This window comes from Rhopalosiphum maidis, chromosome 1 (genome assembly GCF_003676215.2).
Source record: "Rhopalosiphum maidis isolate BTI-1 chromosome 1, ASM367621v3, whole genome shotgun sequence".
NCBI classification, from domain to species: domain Eukaryota; kingdom Metazoa; phylum Arthropoda; class Insecta; order Hemiptera; family Aphididae; genus Rhopalosiphum; species Rhopalosiphum maidis.
The window spans coordinates 73,068,467-73,086,610 of record NC_040877.1 but is presented as its reverse complement, the minus strand read 5'-3'; the positions used below and the strand labels follow the sequence as shown (position 1 = coordinate 73,086,610).

Below are 18,144 nucleotides of genomic sequence, written 5' to 3'. Positions count from 1 at the left end.
GTATTATATTATAATTTCTGATTTTTTTTTTTTAATTATTTATTTGAGTTAGAAGTTCCATATAAATAGTTGTAATAAATTAGTATTATAATATATAATTTAATAGATATTATATTAAATCATCACATCTCACGAAAACATTATCAAAATAATGATGACTTGAAAAATCGTTTTTGTAAAACCCCATTAAAAACGTACTTGATTGCTATTCCTAAATTTGCGTACTAGAATCAGTCTTTAAATGTTACAAATTTACTGTAACGCAATAATTTGTTTTTGTTTAATTTGATCTATTTTCTAGTTCCAGAACTACGTCACTAAAGAGAACAGGTCGAATATCACAGAGATCCGCCGACAGTGCTCTTGGAATGTCAGATTGTTACACTAGATCTTCTTATTCAGATACCGAATGCAGGTGAAATATCTATAGAGTTGTGGTAGTCTGATTTTTTTTTTCTATCACAAACTATATATATTTCTTGTAGGTATTATAATAAAATGGAAAGAGAATATGCCATGTTTGGAGGCGGAATGCCCGTTAAAGCCCCTAATCGATATTCACAGCAATCCAGGTATTCCGACACCGTACCGTTACGAAGACACTCGCCAGCTATTAAACCAAGATCAACCAGTCAAAATAGTGGTCACCGAAATAATGCTAACCATTATTATCATGGTCGATATCGAGTACAAGGTACTCACATCATATATATAGTATTTGTATGTTAGAGTGAAATGAAATCATAATACATTTAGAGAACGTGAAAATTAGTATTAGGCTTGTGTATCATATATTATGTATTAAAACAAGTGTCCTGGTGAAATGCTTAAGCTTAGTTAATATTTACTAATGGATTAGACACACGCAGAGTATATATTTTATCACGATCTTAATTATTTATCGAATGGATTATCGTTAAGTTTTAAAAACTATAATTGTATTGTATTTATACTTAAAAGATTTATGACCATCATTACCGTGACTGTTTAAATACCAAAAATTGTATTCTTTAAATGTATGATGCTTAAAAAGTCGTTTTTGATGTTGTCACAAGCATTTAAATTTAACTGTTTCAAAAAACATATAATAAACCATTTAAATGAGAAAAATATGTTAAAATATTAATAAATATTATTTGAAAAAAAAATAATAAAATGTATTATGTATATTATAAATTTAAATTCATAAAATTATTATTAGAGCTAAAATAAATGTTAATTGATGAGAGTCGAGAAGAAAAAAAGTTATAGATCGATCTAAAATTCTAAACATTATTTTGATGTTTCTTATATTTTCTAAAGTACGTTCATGGTTATTAAACTAATCATTATAGTACCGTAATAAATTCGGTTTCCATACAGGATCGTAAATTATCTTTAAAAACTAACATTAAAACTACAGTCTTACTACAAAGTACCAACATAGTTATAGAAACTTAATAGATATATTTTTTCATTTCTCAAACACCTTTCATTGGTATAAATATTCCCAAAATGTGAGCTAGTAAGTACCCCTATGTGGGGTAAAATCCAGTAACACGTAAATATCATTAAGTATAATAAACGTTCCTTTTACGTATTATGAATTTTAAACTGTATAAAACCATTAAAACACATTATAAGTTTAACATTTTATTTTATGCTTTATAAGATTAGAAATAAAAATATAGTTAAATATTTTAATTTCGTTACATGCGTAATCTGTATAATATATCGCAAGTTGGATCCGAGTATGTATTTATAATAATTCCTTACTAAATATTATTTACGAGTTATTTATTTAAATACAAATTATTGCTTATAGCTGATATACACAATATCATGATATACGCTGCAAAGAATACCTTCTATATAATAATTATATATATTTATTACCTTTACATATAACAGAGTTGAAAATATTTTTTATAGATAAACTATAAAGATATTGTTATAGTGTTCGTGCCGTATATACGAAGAGATGTTTTATAGTCCATAAAATGAAAACATTTCCATACAAATCATTCATAAAAATTATCAAGCAAATACTTATTTATAATATGTTTCTAATAATATTCGCTTATCAAAGATGATTCAATGCACTTTTTTACCGTTTTGTTTTTACTTTTATGTTATTTCCTAGAGAAATATTTAGCCTGGATAAAGATTATTTTTATAAGAATTGTCTTGAATGTAAGACATTTTACTTCTAGAGAAATGATATACCGTAGTACAAGTATTACAGTTACATTTTAAAATACTTGATATATATATATATAATTCATTTTACTGGAAAAAACCATCAATATAATTGTGTGTTGGATTAATAATGTATTGCGATGACATAAAGTTAAGCACTCGGCTGTACCAGTGTGACTATTTTATGGAGGACAATGAAAATTAATAGGGTTTTTTTTTAATCATCGAATGGTATTTTAAATTTATTTTTTATTTTGTTAGATCCAAGTTATTCAGATGGTGATCAACTAGATGGGCCAGAACTGCAGCAAGTGCCATCGATTTTATTTAATAAATATGCGCTGGACAGAGAAGAATCTAGAAGAAGTAAGTTAACGAAAATTATCTGTTATTTTCAAAAGTTATTAATATTATTAAAGGAATAGTTATATTCATAATTTACAATTTATATTAAAAGTAACATTATTTATAGTATTTTCTGTGATTGTATGGTAAGATAAACATTTTGAACGGCAAATATTAAAATTAACAAAAACTAATATCAGATAGTAATACGGAAAAACAAATTAAAGTAAAATATATTTATTGATGCACATTTAAAAATAACTTAATAATATACTATGAGTTTATAATTTATTATTATATTAAATAAATAAATATTAAAAATTAAAAGGTTTTGTTATAACTAATTACTAACACTGAAATTATCAAAAAACAACTCAAGAGCAACAAGATAAACAATTTAAAATTAATAATAATTATATTATATATAAATATAGTTATTTAAGAATGAGTACTTTTTTGTGGAAAGGAGATTAATAATAATACGATAAATTAGTTTAATAGGAATATCAAAAAACACATCATAAAAAATATTTAATAATGTAGGCGGACAGATTGTCTCCGTTCGTAATCGTTTTTCGTTGTACAATGATATTGTATCGTTGAATTCAATTTTTTATTCATTTCTAAGATAAATAAATTATATCGTATTAGGTCACTCAAACACAGTCTAAAATAACAACGAAGGGTTTAGACAAGCATTGAATAATTACAACAATACAATGCCTATAATATTAAATTATTATTTGTTAATTAGTTTTGTATTCACTTTGATGTTTTTTTCAACCAAAATAATTGTGGTATTGCATGTTTTTTTGTATCGTTTTCACTTAGAACAATGTCAACCTTAGCTTTTTTACGAAAAATAAAACGCAGATGCGACATTAATCTGAGTAGGTCGCTCTATGATATTTTACTGTTTGTACGTTTTTAACTGAACTATATTTTATATATAAGTACGTAAGTGTATATATATATATACTATTTATATGTTGGCATACAGCAACATAAAACTGTTTGCCGAAAGAAAGAAAAAACCTTGTAAATAAATTATAGCTTCCTTATTCCTCCAATTATTTATAGTAATTACATTTTCAAGACATTTCAAATATGATTCAATGGAAGGTCCATACGCATATAATATTCCTGGGCGTATACGTCTTATACGTATAATTGATATTCAAATATAATATAATGTTATAGTTAGTTTCATTTGTTCCTCGTGAGTGATATTTTTTGATAAAATAAAAATAACCTGTACTGTGCGCACATATTAAATCATTTCGTAGTCGACAATAACATATTTTTTTATTAATATTTTTTAAAATTACGCTATTTAATTTAGTGTGATTACTAAACGTAGTATGTGATGTTATTATATTTATTATATTTTTGTGAAGAGTATACACTCTAAATACCCAAGATGATAAGCTAGTGAATTTAAACCTAACTGACCGTTGAAATATACAGTTACAGTTTTACGTTTAACATTTTTTGTGCTAATACCTATTTGAAATTTATTTTAATTGATCAATCAATAATTCAAAACCATGAGCTATTTGTTTATTAATTAATTTTAATATGTAGTCGTAGTACAGATCTCATTTGTATTAAAAATGTATGTTTATTATAATCAGATACATCAGAGATGTCAATAGAAAGTAAAAAATATGTAAATTTAGTACGAAACTTGGACACTTGGTTTATTTATAGTATTTATTACAGTCATACCAAAGTTTTTATGAACTTTGATTTTTTCACAACCAAATAGCTGACAAGTCCAAAACTCATTGCATAGCTTATACAAATGTATACTATTTTGCCAACCTTTTATTTAAGACATAAATAACTTGTGACAACAATTCTTATTTTAGTTGTATAATTTATCGCTGTAAAACAATAGAATTGCATGTCCCTACATAAAATAATGACACGTAAATTATTTTATAAAGATGGTTTGGCTATAATGCTAATTAAAACCAGACGTAAATAATCAGTAAGATTAAATTGCTGCCTATAAAATAAGAACTTATGAACAATTATATATGTAATATAATTCAAAAATGGTTATACTTGTTTTACTTTTGGTATAATCATAATAATATGTATCAGTAAGTACAATAACATTTAAGTTTAATAAGATTTATTTATTTTTTTTCATTCGTGTTTAAATTTTATAAATAATATACTATACATATTATATATAATACCTAATATTGCAAATTCTGCCGAGTGTATGTTAATAATTTATTAACAATTTATTTATTTATTATATAATAATTGACACCTTATAAAAATAAGATTAAAATGCAATACATTTAATCAGTAATTCATATCCCTTAATCTGATAGAATTTTAGTCGTTTTAATTTAATTTTAAAGTTAGGTAACTAAAATTAAAATAAATTAACATGAAGTGAATTAAGTGCGGGAACGGGATAAATAATTAAAATTAGAGTATAGTTTTATTACACACGATTTACCACAAAAGTGAGCCAAACAGAAATTTGTGAAAATTATATATTATATAATAATAAAACAGTATTTCTAATCAAAAATTTCATTATTATTTTTTTTTGTTACACGTTTTTTTATGGATTACTTTATTGACTTAAATTGATACCTATGTTTTACCTAAGTTTGCGAAACAAACTTAAATTAAAATACCCTCATGACAGTAAACTATTTTATAAATACTTGGTATTTGGTTGTTAACAAAATTATAGTGGTATTCGTAATGGGTTTGTTAAATAACATTTTATAATTATTTAACTTACTTACCAATGGTGTAGATTTTAACGGCTGTGTATTTTGTTTAAGACTTATTTAGAACACTATTTGTTAATTATTTAGTTAGAGATATTTTTGTAAAATTATGTTCAGCGAAAGAGCGCTAGCCATTATTTTGTATTGGAGATTAATTTATGGATTTTTTTATAGAAACAACCTTAAACATATTGTTTTAGAGAAAATTATTTAAAATTATTATGACTAATTATAATTATATTAACGTTTATGAAATTTTATAACAGAATATAGAATGTATAATTGGATTTTTGCGAAATTATTATTATTTATTAGCTTTATTATTTATTAGATTTATTATTTTTTCACTCGGTTAATGTGCGTTTTGTCTTTATTATAATTATTATCATCATTCGATTTACTAGTAATCAAGAACTTTTATGTAAACTATCATATTATTATATTTAGATATATAACAATTTGTCTCACATATTTTTATTGTTCATAACTTAATTGTAGACTAAATAACAAAAACTGTTATTGATATATTTATATTAAAACCAAAAATGATAATTGATTTAACTTAGGTTATTTAATTGGCAAGGTTGTATTCGCCGAGTTTAAAACTTTAAATAAAAAAATTGTAAATAAGATAGGAAATGTGTACATATAAACAATGTCATTTACGTGGTTCACTCGACATAATATTACGTGCAGATTGTGCAATAGCCGTAACGCATACGTAGAGGTACTAACGTCGTATTGATAGGACTATTAAGAACAGCGATGAAGCAAAGTACAAAAAAGATAACTGATGTGTGTTTAAAATTATTAAGCTGAGAGATATTGAACAAAAACTAACTGGAACATAGCACAAAATCGGATTATTAATACGATTATAAATAGAACTATTATTTTATTATATTGTTGTAATATCAAGTCACGTCTAGTTAACGCTGATATAAATCCGATAGTGTTTATCTTTCCGAAATGTTACCTATCTTCATTTATGGAGTCCAAGAGCTTTTTTTCATAATCATTATACTGTAGACGATATCGTAATTTCATGTGACTTCGGCGAAAAACAGTGTTCAGCCCGGGAGAAATATCGTTAAAGGGGACAGTAATGCTAAAACTACAGATCTTATCGGTTCAGTGAACAAAATAACTTAACATTTTTATAACTAAAGTTGTTCTAAGTATTCGCTACTCTTGGTAATGAACCTAAAAAAGTTTTACGTTTTTAGATTGAATGGAATTGATGCCCATTTCGTTGAATGAAATACAAAATAAATTGTAGAAAGTGTATTAAACAAAAAAAAAAAAATCATAGAATTATATTAGTGTAAAAATGCACATTGTAGAACTGAGAGCTGAAATTGTATGCAATAAAATACGATTTCCTAAAAATATACGCAATAAGGTGGTAAAATACACCAAAGCTGCAATACAAATCGCTTATTATGTACACGCTGTACTGTGTTTAGTATCCGGTGCGATAGGTGACAGTCCTTTGGAACTTTGGAATGATAATGTAATTTATTGGAAAACCAAAAAAAATAAAAATAAAAAATAGATTAAAACCAGCTAATGCGATACAGATGTCGTTATACATAACTCGTATTTATATAATATATTGAATATTATTATATATTTATATTATGACTATAATATAATATAAACATTATGTTCAAATAGTCAGAAAAGTGACTTTAATGTTTTGGCTGGATATCTGTCAATTTTGAATTTGTTTTTTTTTTTCAATATCCGATGAAAATTTTTGATTTTTTGTAAAATGTATCGCCTAATTGCACAAAAAAAAAAAAATTTTAAATGGAAAAAATAATTTTTTTTATTGCCAATTTTGACTCGTAATAATATTAAATTTTAGCACAAACGATAGTATTTATGTATAATTAAATTACCAGTGAAAATTACCGTTGGTACTATTTATTATTTCAAACACGTTGCGCCTTGTCACTAATATATTAATAGTATTCTATAATAGCACTGGTCCACGCAGGTGTAAACGAAATGTCGTTTCGTCGTGGTGTGGTCGTGATTCGTGATCGTCTTGTCTCACCGTGGTGTAGTCGTGGTCGTGGTCGTTGACCGTGTGTTGTACAATGTGCATAATAAACGAATATTATTTCCGGTGTCTGTTTTTGCAGTTCATCCGAAGCAAAGCCAAGAGATCCGCCGGAACATCCGGGGTCACTCGGCCGCGCCAAATTTGGCGACGGAAACGCCGTCGGGTACGTTGCGGACGAACGGCCGAAGCAAAACACCTCAACATCTGGTCGTGGACATGCCGCCAATGGACCATCCTGACCAAGATTACTATCCGAAACCGAAATTCCGACCGAGACATCGGAATTCCAATCAGAGTAAGTTACGAGAAGAATTCTTGGGCGGTGGCGGCTGTGGCGGCGGTGGAGGCGGTAAGGGTGCGTATATGTGGAAAACGTCGCAAACGACAATCACACACATAATACACACACACACACACACACACACACACGCACGCGCGCGCGCGCACGCACGCAGCATAACTACTGATAAGTATAAGTTTTTTCTTTCGTTTTCCTATATACAGATCAATTATAATGAATTTATCGAAATTCAGATTTTTAGATATTTGAAACTTTTAAATATACTTAAAGACCATATTTTAAAACTTATGAAATTTTTTTTAACTTCTCGAACTTTAGTAGTACCTAATGGTGATCCAAATTTTTATATTTCAAATGAAAACCTATTTTTTTTATTATTAATTTTATTAAATGGATTATTTAAAAAAATGTTTATATACCTAAATGTTATTAAAATATTTATATGAAAAAAAATATTTATGAAAAATGGTTTAAAAAAAAATTTAAAAAAAATATAGTACAGGATTTAGTATTTATTATACTTTGTTCTTTTTTTTAATAAATCATAAATAAATGATAGATTAATTGGAATTACTAAAATGATCAATGTACCATAGTTTATAAAGTTTAATAACTAAAACTACTCACTTGAACTTTGAATTAAGTTCAATAGGTTCACCATTATTTAAAAATAAATGATCACCTAAATAATTTAATTAAAATGGGATTGTCATTTGAAAAATAAAAGTTTGTAACTCTACAGCGCAATTCTTTAATAATACAAAAACATTTCAAATATGGTCTTGAGATATATTTATAAATCAAATTATTTTAAATCAGACTTTAAATATCGAATTATTGAAGAAATAAAAGGCAGTGAGCATATTTGATTAATCACCTATATATATATATATATGTGTACGCCGATGAGCTACAACGTATAATTTTGTTCGTTGTTCGTTGTTCTCCTTTTTATGTTATCCATGGAATCAGTTTTGATCTTTATGACATCATATTACATAAATATAGAGTTAAAGAAATAATTTTCAACTCGAACGTTTTCGGTAGTAGAACTAAGGTAATCAAAAAAACGAGGATCATCCTCATTTGTAATCACTCTTGTAAAAAATGTGCATCTTATAATTGCGAGATCTATATGTGTGGCGATATCAGTAATTTTGGACCGAATTCAGATGTGGCCTGGGTCAGAACGGATGTTTGCCATTCTACTGTCTCTTATCGGACGTTTGCGCGTACATTTCCGACCGACCGGAAGAAAATCATCAACGGCAAACGAAACTAATTATGAGTGTCTCCGCTACCAGTTCCTTTGATACGAATTGATTATTCTTCAAAAATATTGTATTTGCACATCTATTAATTTTTTTATTTTGTATTAATTTTTAATTTTGTTATGTTCAATTGGGGTATCAAATTAAATCACTAGGTACTAAAAAGTTCACTATATTTCATAAATAATAATATAATCGTCTAAACCAAAATTTAGCTTACAGTTTAATAGAATACTTTTATTTACTCATTTTTTATATTAAAATGATAATAATACTTAATATTCCCTTATCAAAAATTAATACAGTTAATTAATTTCCATGCATTTCATAGTTCATACGTATTAAGAGTATTTCACACATTGATGTATTGTGGTTTATTAGATTTTTTTTAGTTCTAATATATTTTGTAATTAAGTATATTATACAATAAGTTTTGCGTACAAAATTAAATAGTAATCATTATTTACCTTCTGAAAATGTAAAACAAAAAACAATAATCATCACATTCAGCTATTTAATAATATCTCCTTTTTATAATACAGTAAAACTTCCATATAATGAAGTCGAATAAGTAACAAAAAATAAAATCGTAATATGGAGGAATTCGTTAAATAGAATTACATTTTATTTAAAAATGATGGACATAGCTCTTAAAAATATTTCGTTAAACAGAACATTTTGTAAAATGGAAGTTCGTTGTATGGAAGTTTCACTGTATTTGCAAAAAAATAATGTTTTATGTTAAACTATACGTATAAGAACTTAAAAAGTAGAATATTATATTAAATAATAATTTCTATGGTTTAAAAATAAGTTGATAGTATATAAAAAAAAAAATTAATAAAAAGCGTATAGCATTGATAGTATTTTATAGTTTATTTTCTAATGAGCGATAAGTATTAGTTTTTTGCCTACATTAATTATTCAAATATTATAATAATTTCATTTATTCATACGATTTTAAGTGAACTAATTTATTTTTATTAAATCTTTAGCAACAGTTTAATGTAATTGTCATTCATTTTTGTGTTTATAGGTTATAGATCTCTAAGTTGACATCTTGTCATAACTGTATAATTATAAAATATAATACGAATGGTTTTCAATTCGACCGTTAGCTATTTATTATCACTAAGTAATTAACTATTTTGTTAAAGTTGATATTACTTGGTGTTAACACAAAACTGGTATATTATTCGGGATCTAAAATTTCATGAACGATTAAAAATAAGCTTTTTATGTGCAAGAGCAATATTTCGAATTCCAAGTGCACGAAGCACTTAAAAAACGGAGTATGTATGTTGCTCTTCGGACATTTTAGTTATGCTGCGTAGCGGAACGAATAAGTGTGACATATTGGCTGTCGCTAGGCTGCAGAACATAGTTTAACTTCTCAGAACAACCAGGGACAAATACAATAATATATTACGGACGGCTTTCCGCTCTCCACTTCCCCTATACAAATCCCACTGACCACCGCCCACTAAACCTTGGACGTGAAGTTTCCAGGGGCATCATTAGTCTGCGACGGGTAAAGAAAATAAAGTCTCCAAACGGGGAAGGAATGAAGGTGAAAATAATAGAATGGGATTTTTTAAGCCTGGAGTTTTTTTGCAACTTACCAGTGAAATCGCTTAAAATCTAGGATTAGATTTTCGGTTTTATCATTATTTGCTGTTATTTGTGGAAAACAAATAAAAACGAAAACAGAGTCTCGTGAATCGTGACAGATGTGAACAAACTATTTCATTATCAAACACATTATACCAACATGCATACATTTAACCATGAACGATCTACTGTTGAATTATATCGTTGAATTTAAAAGGTTCTGATTTTTTTTTTTTAAGTATGACGCATTTTCATAATCGTTGGTAACCATAAAATAAACATAAAATGCATATTAAACTATATAATAAGTGTTTATAGTTGTACGATTCGTAAACGCAAACTTACAATTTCTTATATAAATGCAAACGTATGAATTATGTTGATTATTTTAATATGCACATTAGTTGGTGTACTTTTAAATATGTTTATAATACATTTTAAGTATACATTTATATACGTATATAAACTAATATGTATATAGTTTGATTTTGCTTAAATTTTGCTTACGTTTTGTTTTATCTTATCTAAGGTCTAAACTTTATTTATTTAACCTATATTATATCTATAATTAGTAAGCTAATGCATCAGTAAAGACATGTTTTTGCGATCCGAAGTTTATTCAATTTATCAAACAATATTTATCAAAAGATAAGTTATGAAATGTATGAACTTAAACTTAAAAACATTCGATGATCATGTTTAAGAGCAAAATGGGTTAAAGGTAAATATATATTTTATGATAGTATTACAATATGAATAAAATTCGAATAAGTTCGTGACATTTATTTCAATAGTTTTTATTTGAATAAAAACGAATGTTCATACTGTATACAGATTCGGGACTTTTTATATACCTAAAACGTTTTAAAATGAAAATGTTATTCGAAAAAATAAGAAAAAAATTAAAATTGAATAAGTTTCTTGTAAAAAAAAATTCGCATAACGACAAAAAATATCAACAAGTATTTGAGTGTATATAACTGTGTTTTTATACAATATATAAATGTATAAATTCATCGTATATAAGACAAACTGTACGCTGTATTTATACGGTTAAGTACTAACTCAATACAATAGTAAAATACCATTGAAATTCTCTCGTTTTTAACGATTTTTTATTTGAATAATTACGACTCTCGGTATATATATATTTTATATTATAAAAATATCAACTCTCCTCTACCGAAAGTCCCATGACATTTTTTTCTACAAAGTCGATGTAAGGTCGTCTGTTAATTTATTTGGGTGGTAAATATGCGTATAGATGAACATTAGGTGCAAATTTACAGTGCTAAAATAATTTATCTTCCATAGACCCGTAGAGGGTTTCACAGTTTTGCCCACACAAAACGTATTATTATTATTATTATTATTATTTTTAAATACGTTTTATCGAATTATTAAAACAGATCAATCATTTTATTATACATTTACGAAAATGTCAAACGGCTCCAATAATGATTTAAACAAGATAGCATTTTTTGATTTGTTAAAGGAAATTTGTGGTATAAATATTTTTAATCGATTAAATATAAAAATTCAATTTTCAAACCGAAATTATCATTGTTTAAAGTGATTTGGAAAGTGAATTTTATGTACACTGATAGTATTTCATTAAAAAGATGCGTAAAGCCTTCATTTGAAATAAAATGGCAAAAAATACATTATTATTATTACCCATATAGGATAAAATTATTTCATACAAAATACAATATTATTTTTAATACACATTTTTATCACGACGATGTACAAAAAATAACTACCTATAGGTGCACCGTGTCACCGTGTCTATGTAAAATCAATCATATGGAAAAGTGGTAAATTTCATAACAACTGTTTTACTTTTAAAGTAAAAAATATTTATGTCGAAAGTTTTGAAGTCTATTATTCTGTCGTTGTTATAACCATCACGTCCCGTTGTTTTCGCAGGCAAACGTTTGGAGGTGATGGCGCCGAGTCCGCGCATCATGTCGCCGCTGGGTTTCGCCGTGAACCGGCAATACCCTCGACGGTCGACCCGGTACAGCGACTACTACGACGACGCAGAGCCGTGCGAGTTCGACGACAACAACCCGGACCACATCAAGCCCGTGCCCATATGGCTGTGCGTGCTGCTGGTGGTCAGCTACATAATCATGGGCGCGTTCCTGTTCAAGAGCTGGGAGAACTGGGAGTTCCCGGACTCGGCGTACTTCTGCTTCATAACGCTCACCACCATCGGGTTCGGCGACTTCGTGCCCGCCCAGCGTGTGATGAATAAAGGCGACGACACCAAGCTCCGCATATGGTTCTGCTCGCTGTACCTGTTGTTCGGCATCGCCCTTTTGGCGATGAGCTTCAACCTTGTCCAGGAAGAAGTCATCAGCAACGTCAAGACCGTAGCCCGACACTTGGGAATCATCAAGGACGAGGACGAGGAGGAGTCCGAGTGACGGCGTTGACTCGTTCAATAACATTATACCTAATAATGATATTTATACATTATCGTATACGTCGAATACAATATATTTACATAATACGGACCGCGTACACGTCGTTGTAACTTTCGCATGAATATTGTTTTAGATAATATTATTATGTTTTACGATATAATTATTGTGTTCATGTCTTTGCGGCTGTCAACCGCCCGTGCCTGTTTTGTACATTTTACCTGCAGTTATTGTGTGTATAAATTGTTTTAAGAAATTTCATTTTAATAACCAAAAATAAAAATGTTTTCGATACACCGTTCGCGTACAGATATCCAAAGATGCAACGTAAACCATTTAAAATTTTAAAACATAAAAAATAAATCATACTCGTAAAAATCAATTTTAAATTTTAACCTTAACTTTAAATTTTAATCATTATAGGTTTGCCAAGCCCTAAAAACCACCAGATATCCCAAACTCGTACATACCAATTAGTCTCTTGCCCTATCTTTCAAAAATTTATGAGACTTATTCTTAAACGCTTATCTCTACATATACTCGCGACCAATATACTCCCGGCTTCACAATTCGGCTTCAGAGCTAAATATAGTACAGTACATCAAGCTCATAAAGTAGTTGATGTTATTAGCACATCACTCGAGAAAAAATGTTACTGCACGGCCGTTTTCTTAGATATATCTCAAGCCTTCGATCGAGTATGGCACGAAGGGCTACTGTATAAACTTCGAAAATTCTTACCTCACAGATCGCCACTTTCAAATACGCTGCGGCTCTTCAACGTCAGATATAGCTCCGATTACCGCCGGTGTACCCCAAGGAGCTATCCTATCTCCCATACTCTTTAATATATATGCTTCTAATCAGCTCATAACTCCAAACACCAAAATTTCCGACTATCCAGATGATAATAGAAATTCTTTCAGTTCACAATGACCCAATTATAGCCTCTGTCAATTTACAGTCTCATTTAAATCTACAATCGGAATGGTATGAAAAATGGCGCGTAAAATTAAATCACAGTAAATCAGCTCATACAACCTTTACCCTTAGACACGGTCACTGTCCAAATGTCTCAGTCAAAAACATACCTATCCCCCCCTTAATGCTGTTAAATATCTAGGTTTAATTATTGACCAAAAATTAATCTGACGCCAACATTTAAAAGCTAAAAGATTGACCCTTAACGCTCGATCCAGATCATTTAAAAATGTTATAATCCAAAAACAAGTTTACTAGCTTAAAAATTAAATTACTTATTTATAAAACTCTTTTAAAACCTATATGGACATATGGGTTACAACTCTGGAGATCGGCAAAAAAAACAAAATTCAAGTCTTCCAGAATATTACTTTAAGAAATATCACTAATGCTCCTTTCTATGTCTCTAATTTATCCCTCCACCAAGATTTAGGTATCCAACCTGTTATAACTGGAGCGGAATTATTCTAAAAACGGTTTTTCGCTAAACTAGAAAATCATCCCAACTCACTAATAAAAGTGTCACATACCTTCACACTTCCAGAAAATCCACAACGCAGACTCAAAAGGAAATGGTGTCGTAACCATTTAAATTAAAAATATTTCTCAACAATTTAAATGTCCGCCAAGCTAAGTGTCACTAATGGGTGGTTTCTTATTCAAGTTATTCATGTTATGTATAGACTTTTATCTTAAGTGCTTATTGTGCATTAAATTGTATAGATTGTGTTTTACTTGTGAAAAAACAAAAAATCATTATAGGTATTAATGATGATAATAATAATGTTTACTTCACGCATTATTTATACATAACTAAAACATATTTTGTATTATTATTAAATAAAATATTAGATTTTGTTATATGGTTAAAAATAGTATACAAAAATATTGTTTTATTTATGATCAAAAAATAGTATTTTGTACATGTAAAAATAGTCTATTAAATTCCAGGTAAAATGTACAAAATGCACGCAGGTGGTTGTCACTAGCAGTCATAATACGCTCGTTTCCGACACTCATCAGGGTTGTGCTGAAATCGGCAATATGTTATGTAGGCTGATAAGTTAATAATATATATATATATAATATTATTACATTTAGACAATGCATTTTAATAATATTAACAATTATTAACGGATGGAAATCGTTGAAATCCTGCGCAGTGACCGAATGGTCAGCGCTCTGGTCGAAATGACGATACTTACTCATCATGCACATTTTTCAGTGACGCTATCTATATATATCATACCTGTTGACGATAGACGATACGGCCCATTATTATAATATTTTAAAATACTCTCAATCAATTTTATTACTATTTTGGAAATATTACATTTCACCTACGATAAACGATAGTTTTTAATGATAACTTATAAAAAATACCGTTTTTTAAAAGCAACGTAACGTTATTAAATTTGCACCATATCAAAACTTCCATACAGTTAACTTAGCGTTGCTTCATGCGCCAGAATTTGATTGTATATTATACAAGCTCGTTGCATTACAAAACTATAAATTAGCTTGAGAGTACATAAACGAAAACGAGGTCACGAATCTTTGATAGGGATCAGCCGTTTAAATCTCTAAAACTATCAATGTAAAGTGTTACAGTGCATTTCAAGTACCTAATGGAGCAATGGAGATATTGATAAAATTATTTATATTATATATGTTTAGATAATCTATGACTTAAAATGATGTAAAAAATAAAAATGTCAACGATTTTATTTATCCGTCAAACCATTAACAATTTTTTATGAAAATAAATTTAATGTAACGTTCTGAATGTTCGTTTTTTTTTTATATATATATATAGGCTTTTGATTCAACACAATTTTTGTCATATTTCATAATAATAATCATTACAATTTTAGACAATTAAGTAAGTGCCCATATTACTATTTTATTTTATGAAGAAAAATCAATAAGTATAGTACCTAAGTAAGTTATAAAACCATCAAAAATATATTTACTTTAAACAATTTTTCTTTAAATTCAAGTTTTTGTTCAACATAATAATACAGAATAATAATAATTTTCGGTTTTAATATATATTATAATAAATTTAACTGTACGAATTTTATTACAAATAAAATAAAATTAATAAATACATAATAGATAGAAAACATTTGTATACAAATATTGTTATTATATTAAACACTAAATTCGAGTATTGTACGTCATAATATTATATTTATAATATTTACTTGGAATACGGAACTTCCCTTTTGAGTATTTACATAATAATAATAAATTTATAATTTAACCATTTTTCTTTTACAAAAGTCTAGATGTCTACTAAGGACTAACATTAGGTTATTGAATTAATATAATGGCTTACTTATTAAACTGCATTTTTGGGTAAGTTCTATAAGTACTTGTATTCGTTATTCTTACAATGTAATTTGTATTTTATTTTATCATTTAATACTAAAAACTTCAGAAAACAATGTTCCAAGAAAAATGTGTTTTCATTATATAATATATTTATAACTGCATTTATTATTATTAGTTTTAGTTTACTAATCTTAATAATTAGTTGAATTAAAAATATTTTTAATTGTGAAAGACATTCAAAATAATTTATAAATACAATTTCTATGATTAAGAAAGTTATTAGTTTAGTTTATTAGATTGCATAAATATTATTTATTTATTTGTTTATGTGGATTATAATCTGTAAGAGATAGTTGTTCAGTTGATTTATGGTAGCCCTCAAAAATCTTGAACAATTATTTAAGTTTTTTCTTTTAATATATATGCATAAGTTGTTTCAATATCATTGCACCCTAAAAAGGCCAACATAAATAAATCAATTGTATTTTCAAGTGTACTTAACCGATTAGTTTAAAATAAGGTGCTTATATAAACAATTTAATGTTAAATAGATGATATTGGTGAATAAGATTTATTTTATTGCGTTCTATTTATTTGTAGCATAACAATGATGAAAAATATTTGTTAATAAGTATTATATTCTGCTTTTTTATCATTATTATCATTACAACTAAAAAGTAACTAGAAGTATTATTTAGTTTATTCATTCAACTTTTGAAGGTAGGTATACATTATTTAAATTGTGCATTTCCGTAAATGTAAGTACAAAAAAAAATTGTGCTCGTTAAAGTAAAAATTATTATTATATTTGGAAACATTTTTCTATTTATTTTTTCAACAATTTTATAACCTAGCCAGTAATATTTATCTAAAGATATTTATAAATATTTCTGTTCATTTAAAATTTCAATTGAATAATAAGAATCAAAATTTTTTCAAGGTATTCGATGATATCGTACCCAATAGTATTTTGTTTTTACATAATATCATACTATTATTTACTAAATAAAAGTTATCTGATATTATTTTTACTAAATTTTAAGCATTTCACTACGTAAATAATATTTGAATTCAAACTAACTTCATGTTGTACTCTACTTAAAATTTATTCTGAATTTATTATTATTATTATTAATGATAAACTTTATGCTCACTCGTATTGTTTCAGGTTTTTCACATGTTGAATTTTCATATATATGACTTTACTCGTGTTTTAAAATCTCAAGTTGAAAATTTAATTATGCTGTGAATGGCAGCCGGTTAGATTAGGTTAAAAAGCCATTTATAAATTGAAACCTTGTGTTTTTAATATTAACATAAATTGTTTAACATTTATACAAAATTGTACCAAATATACGTACATGGCACGTACAAATATATGATATAAATATTGTTCGCTTCGCTATGTTGTTATTTGTTGAACATTCATAACATATTCCATTTAATAACTCAATTGAAAATGCTGCCAAAAACCTCCAGTTCTTTCATTATTAAATCTTCAAATATTACTATTTGTATATGTGATCTGAATGTTGAGATATTATATCGTTTTAGCATAATGTAACGAACCATTCAGACGAGTGAATAAGAAGTAACACAAAACGTGTAGATATTGCGTTTATTCACATTTGTTATGTACTTATGTATAGTTTATTGATTGTGGTTTAATATTAATATGTTATCTATAAAAGAAAAATATTTACTCATAGACTTATATAATACGTATATTATAATATAAAATAACTGAAATAGATGACTCCCAATGAAAAAGAAAGTAACACCGAGCAACGTGGTGTCATACTACCACCTAAATCCCAAATGACCTCAAGACCAGTCATCGGAGAAGAAAATAAATAAT

General features: G+C 27.3%; 1 protein-coding gene across 3 annotated transcripts in view; it reads left to right on the top strand.

The window, feature by feature from the left end:
* The window catches only part of LOC113555315, a 54,702-nt gene extending 41,437 nt beyond the window's left edge, over positions 1-13,265 (top strand). The window contains exons 4-8 of one of the 3 annotated variants that reach the window (XM_026959742.1): positions 302-415; positions 486-694; positions 2,440-2,544; positions 7,436-7,651; positions 12,469-13,265. In XM_026959742.1, the coding sequence (XP_026815543.1) occupies positions 302-415; positions 486-694; positions 2,440-2,544; positions 7,436-7,651; positions 12,469-12,971 (1,147 nt within the window). In that variant the 3' untranslated portion in view covers positions 12,972-13,265. Of the gene's footprint in view, positions 1-301; positions 416-485; positions 695-2,439; positions 2,545-7,435; positions 7,712-12,468 lie in introns of all 3 variants that reach the window. The other 2 variants (XM_026959741.1, XM_026959740.1) reach the window with 2 other exon arrangements.
* Positions 13,266-18,144: the final 4,879 nt, after the last annotated feature.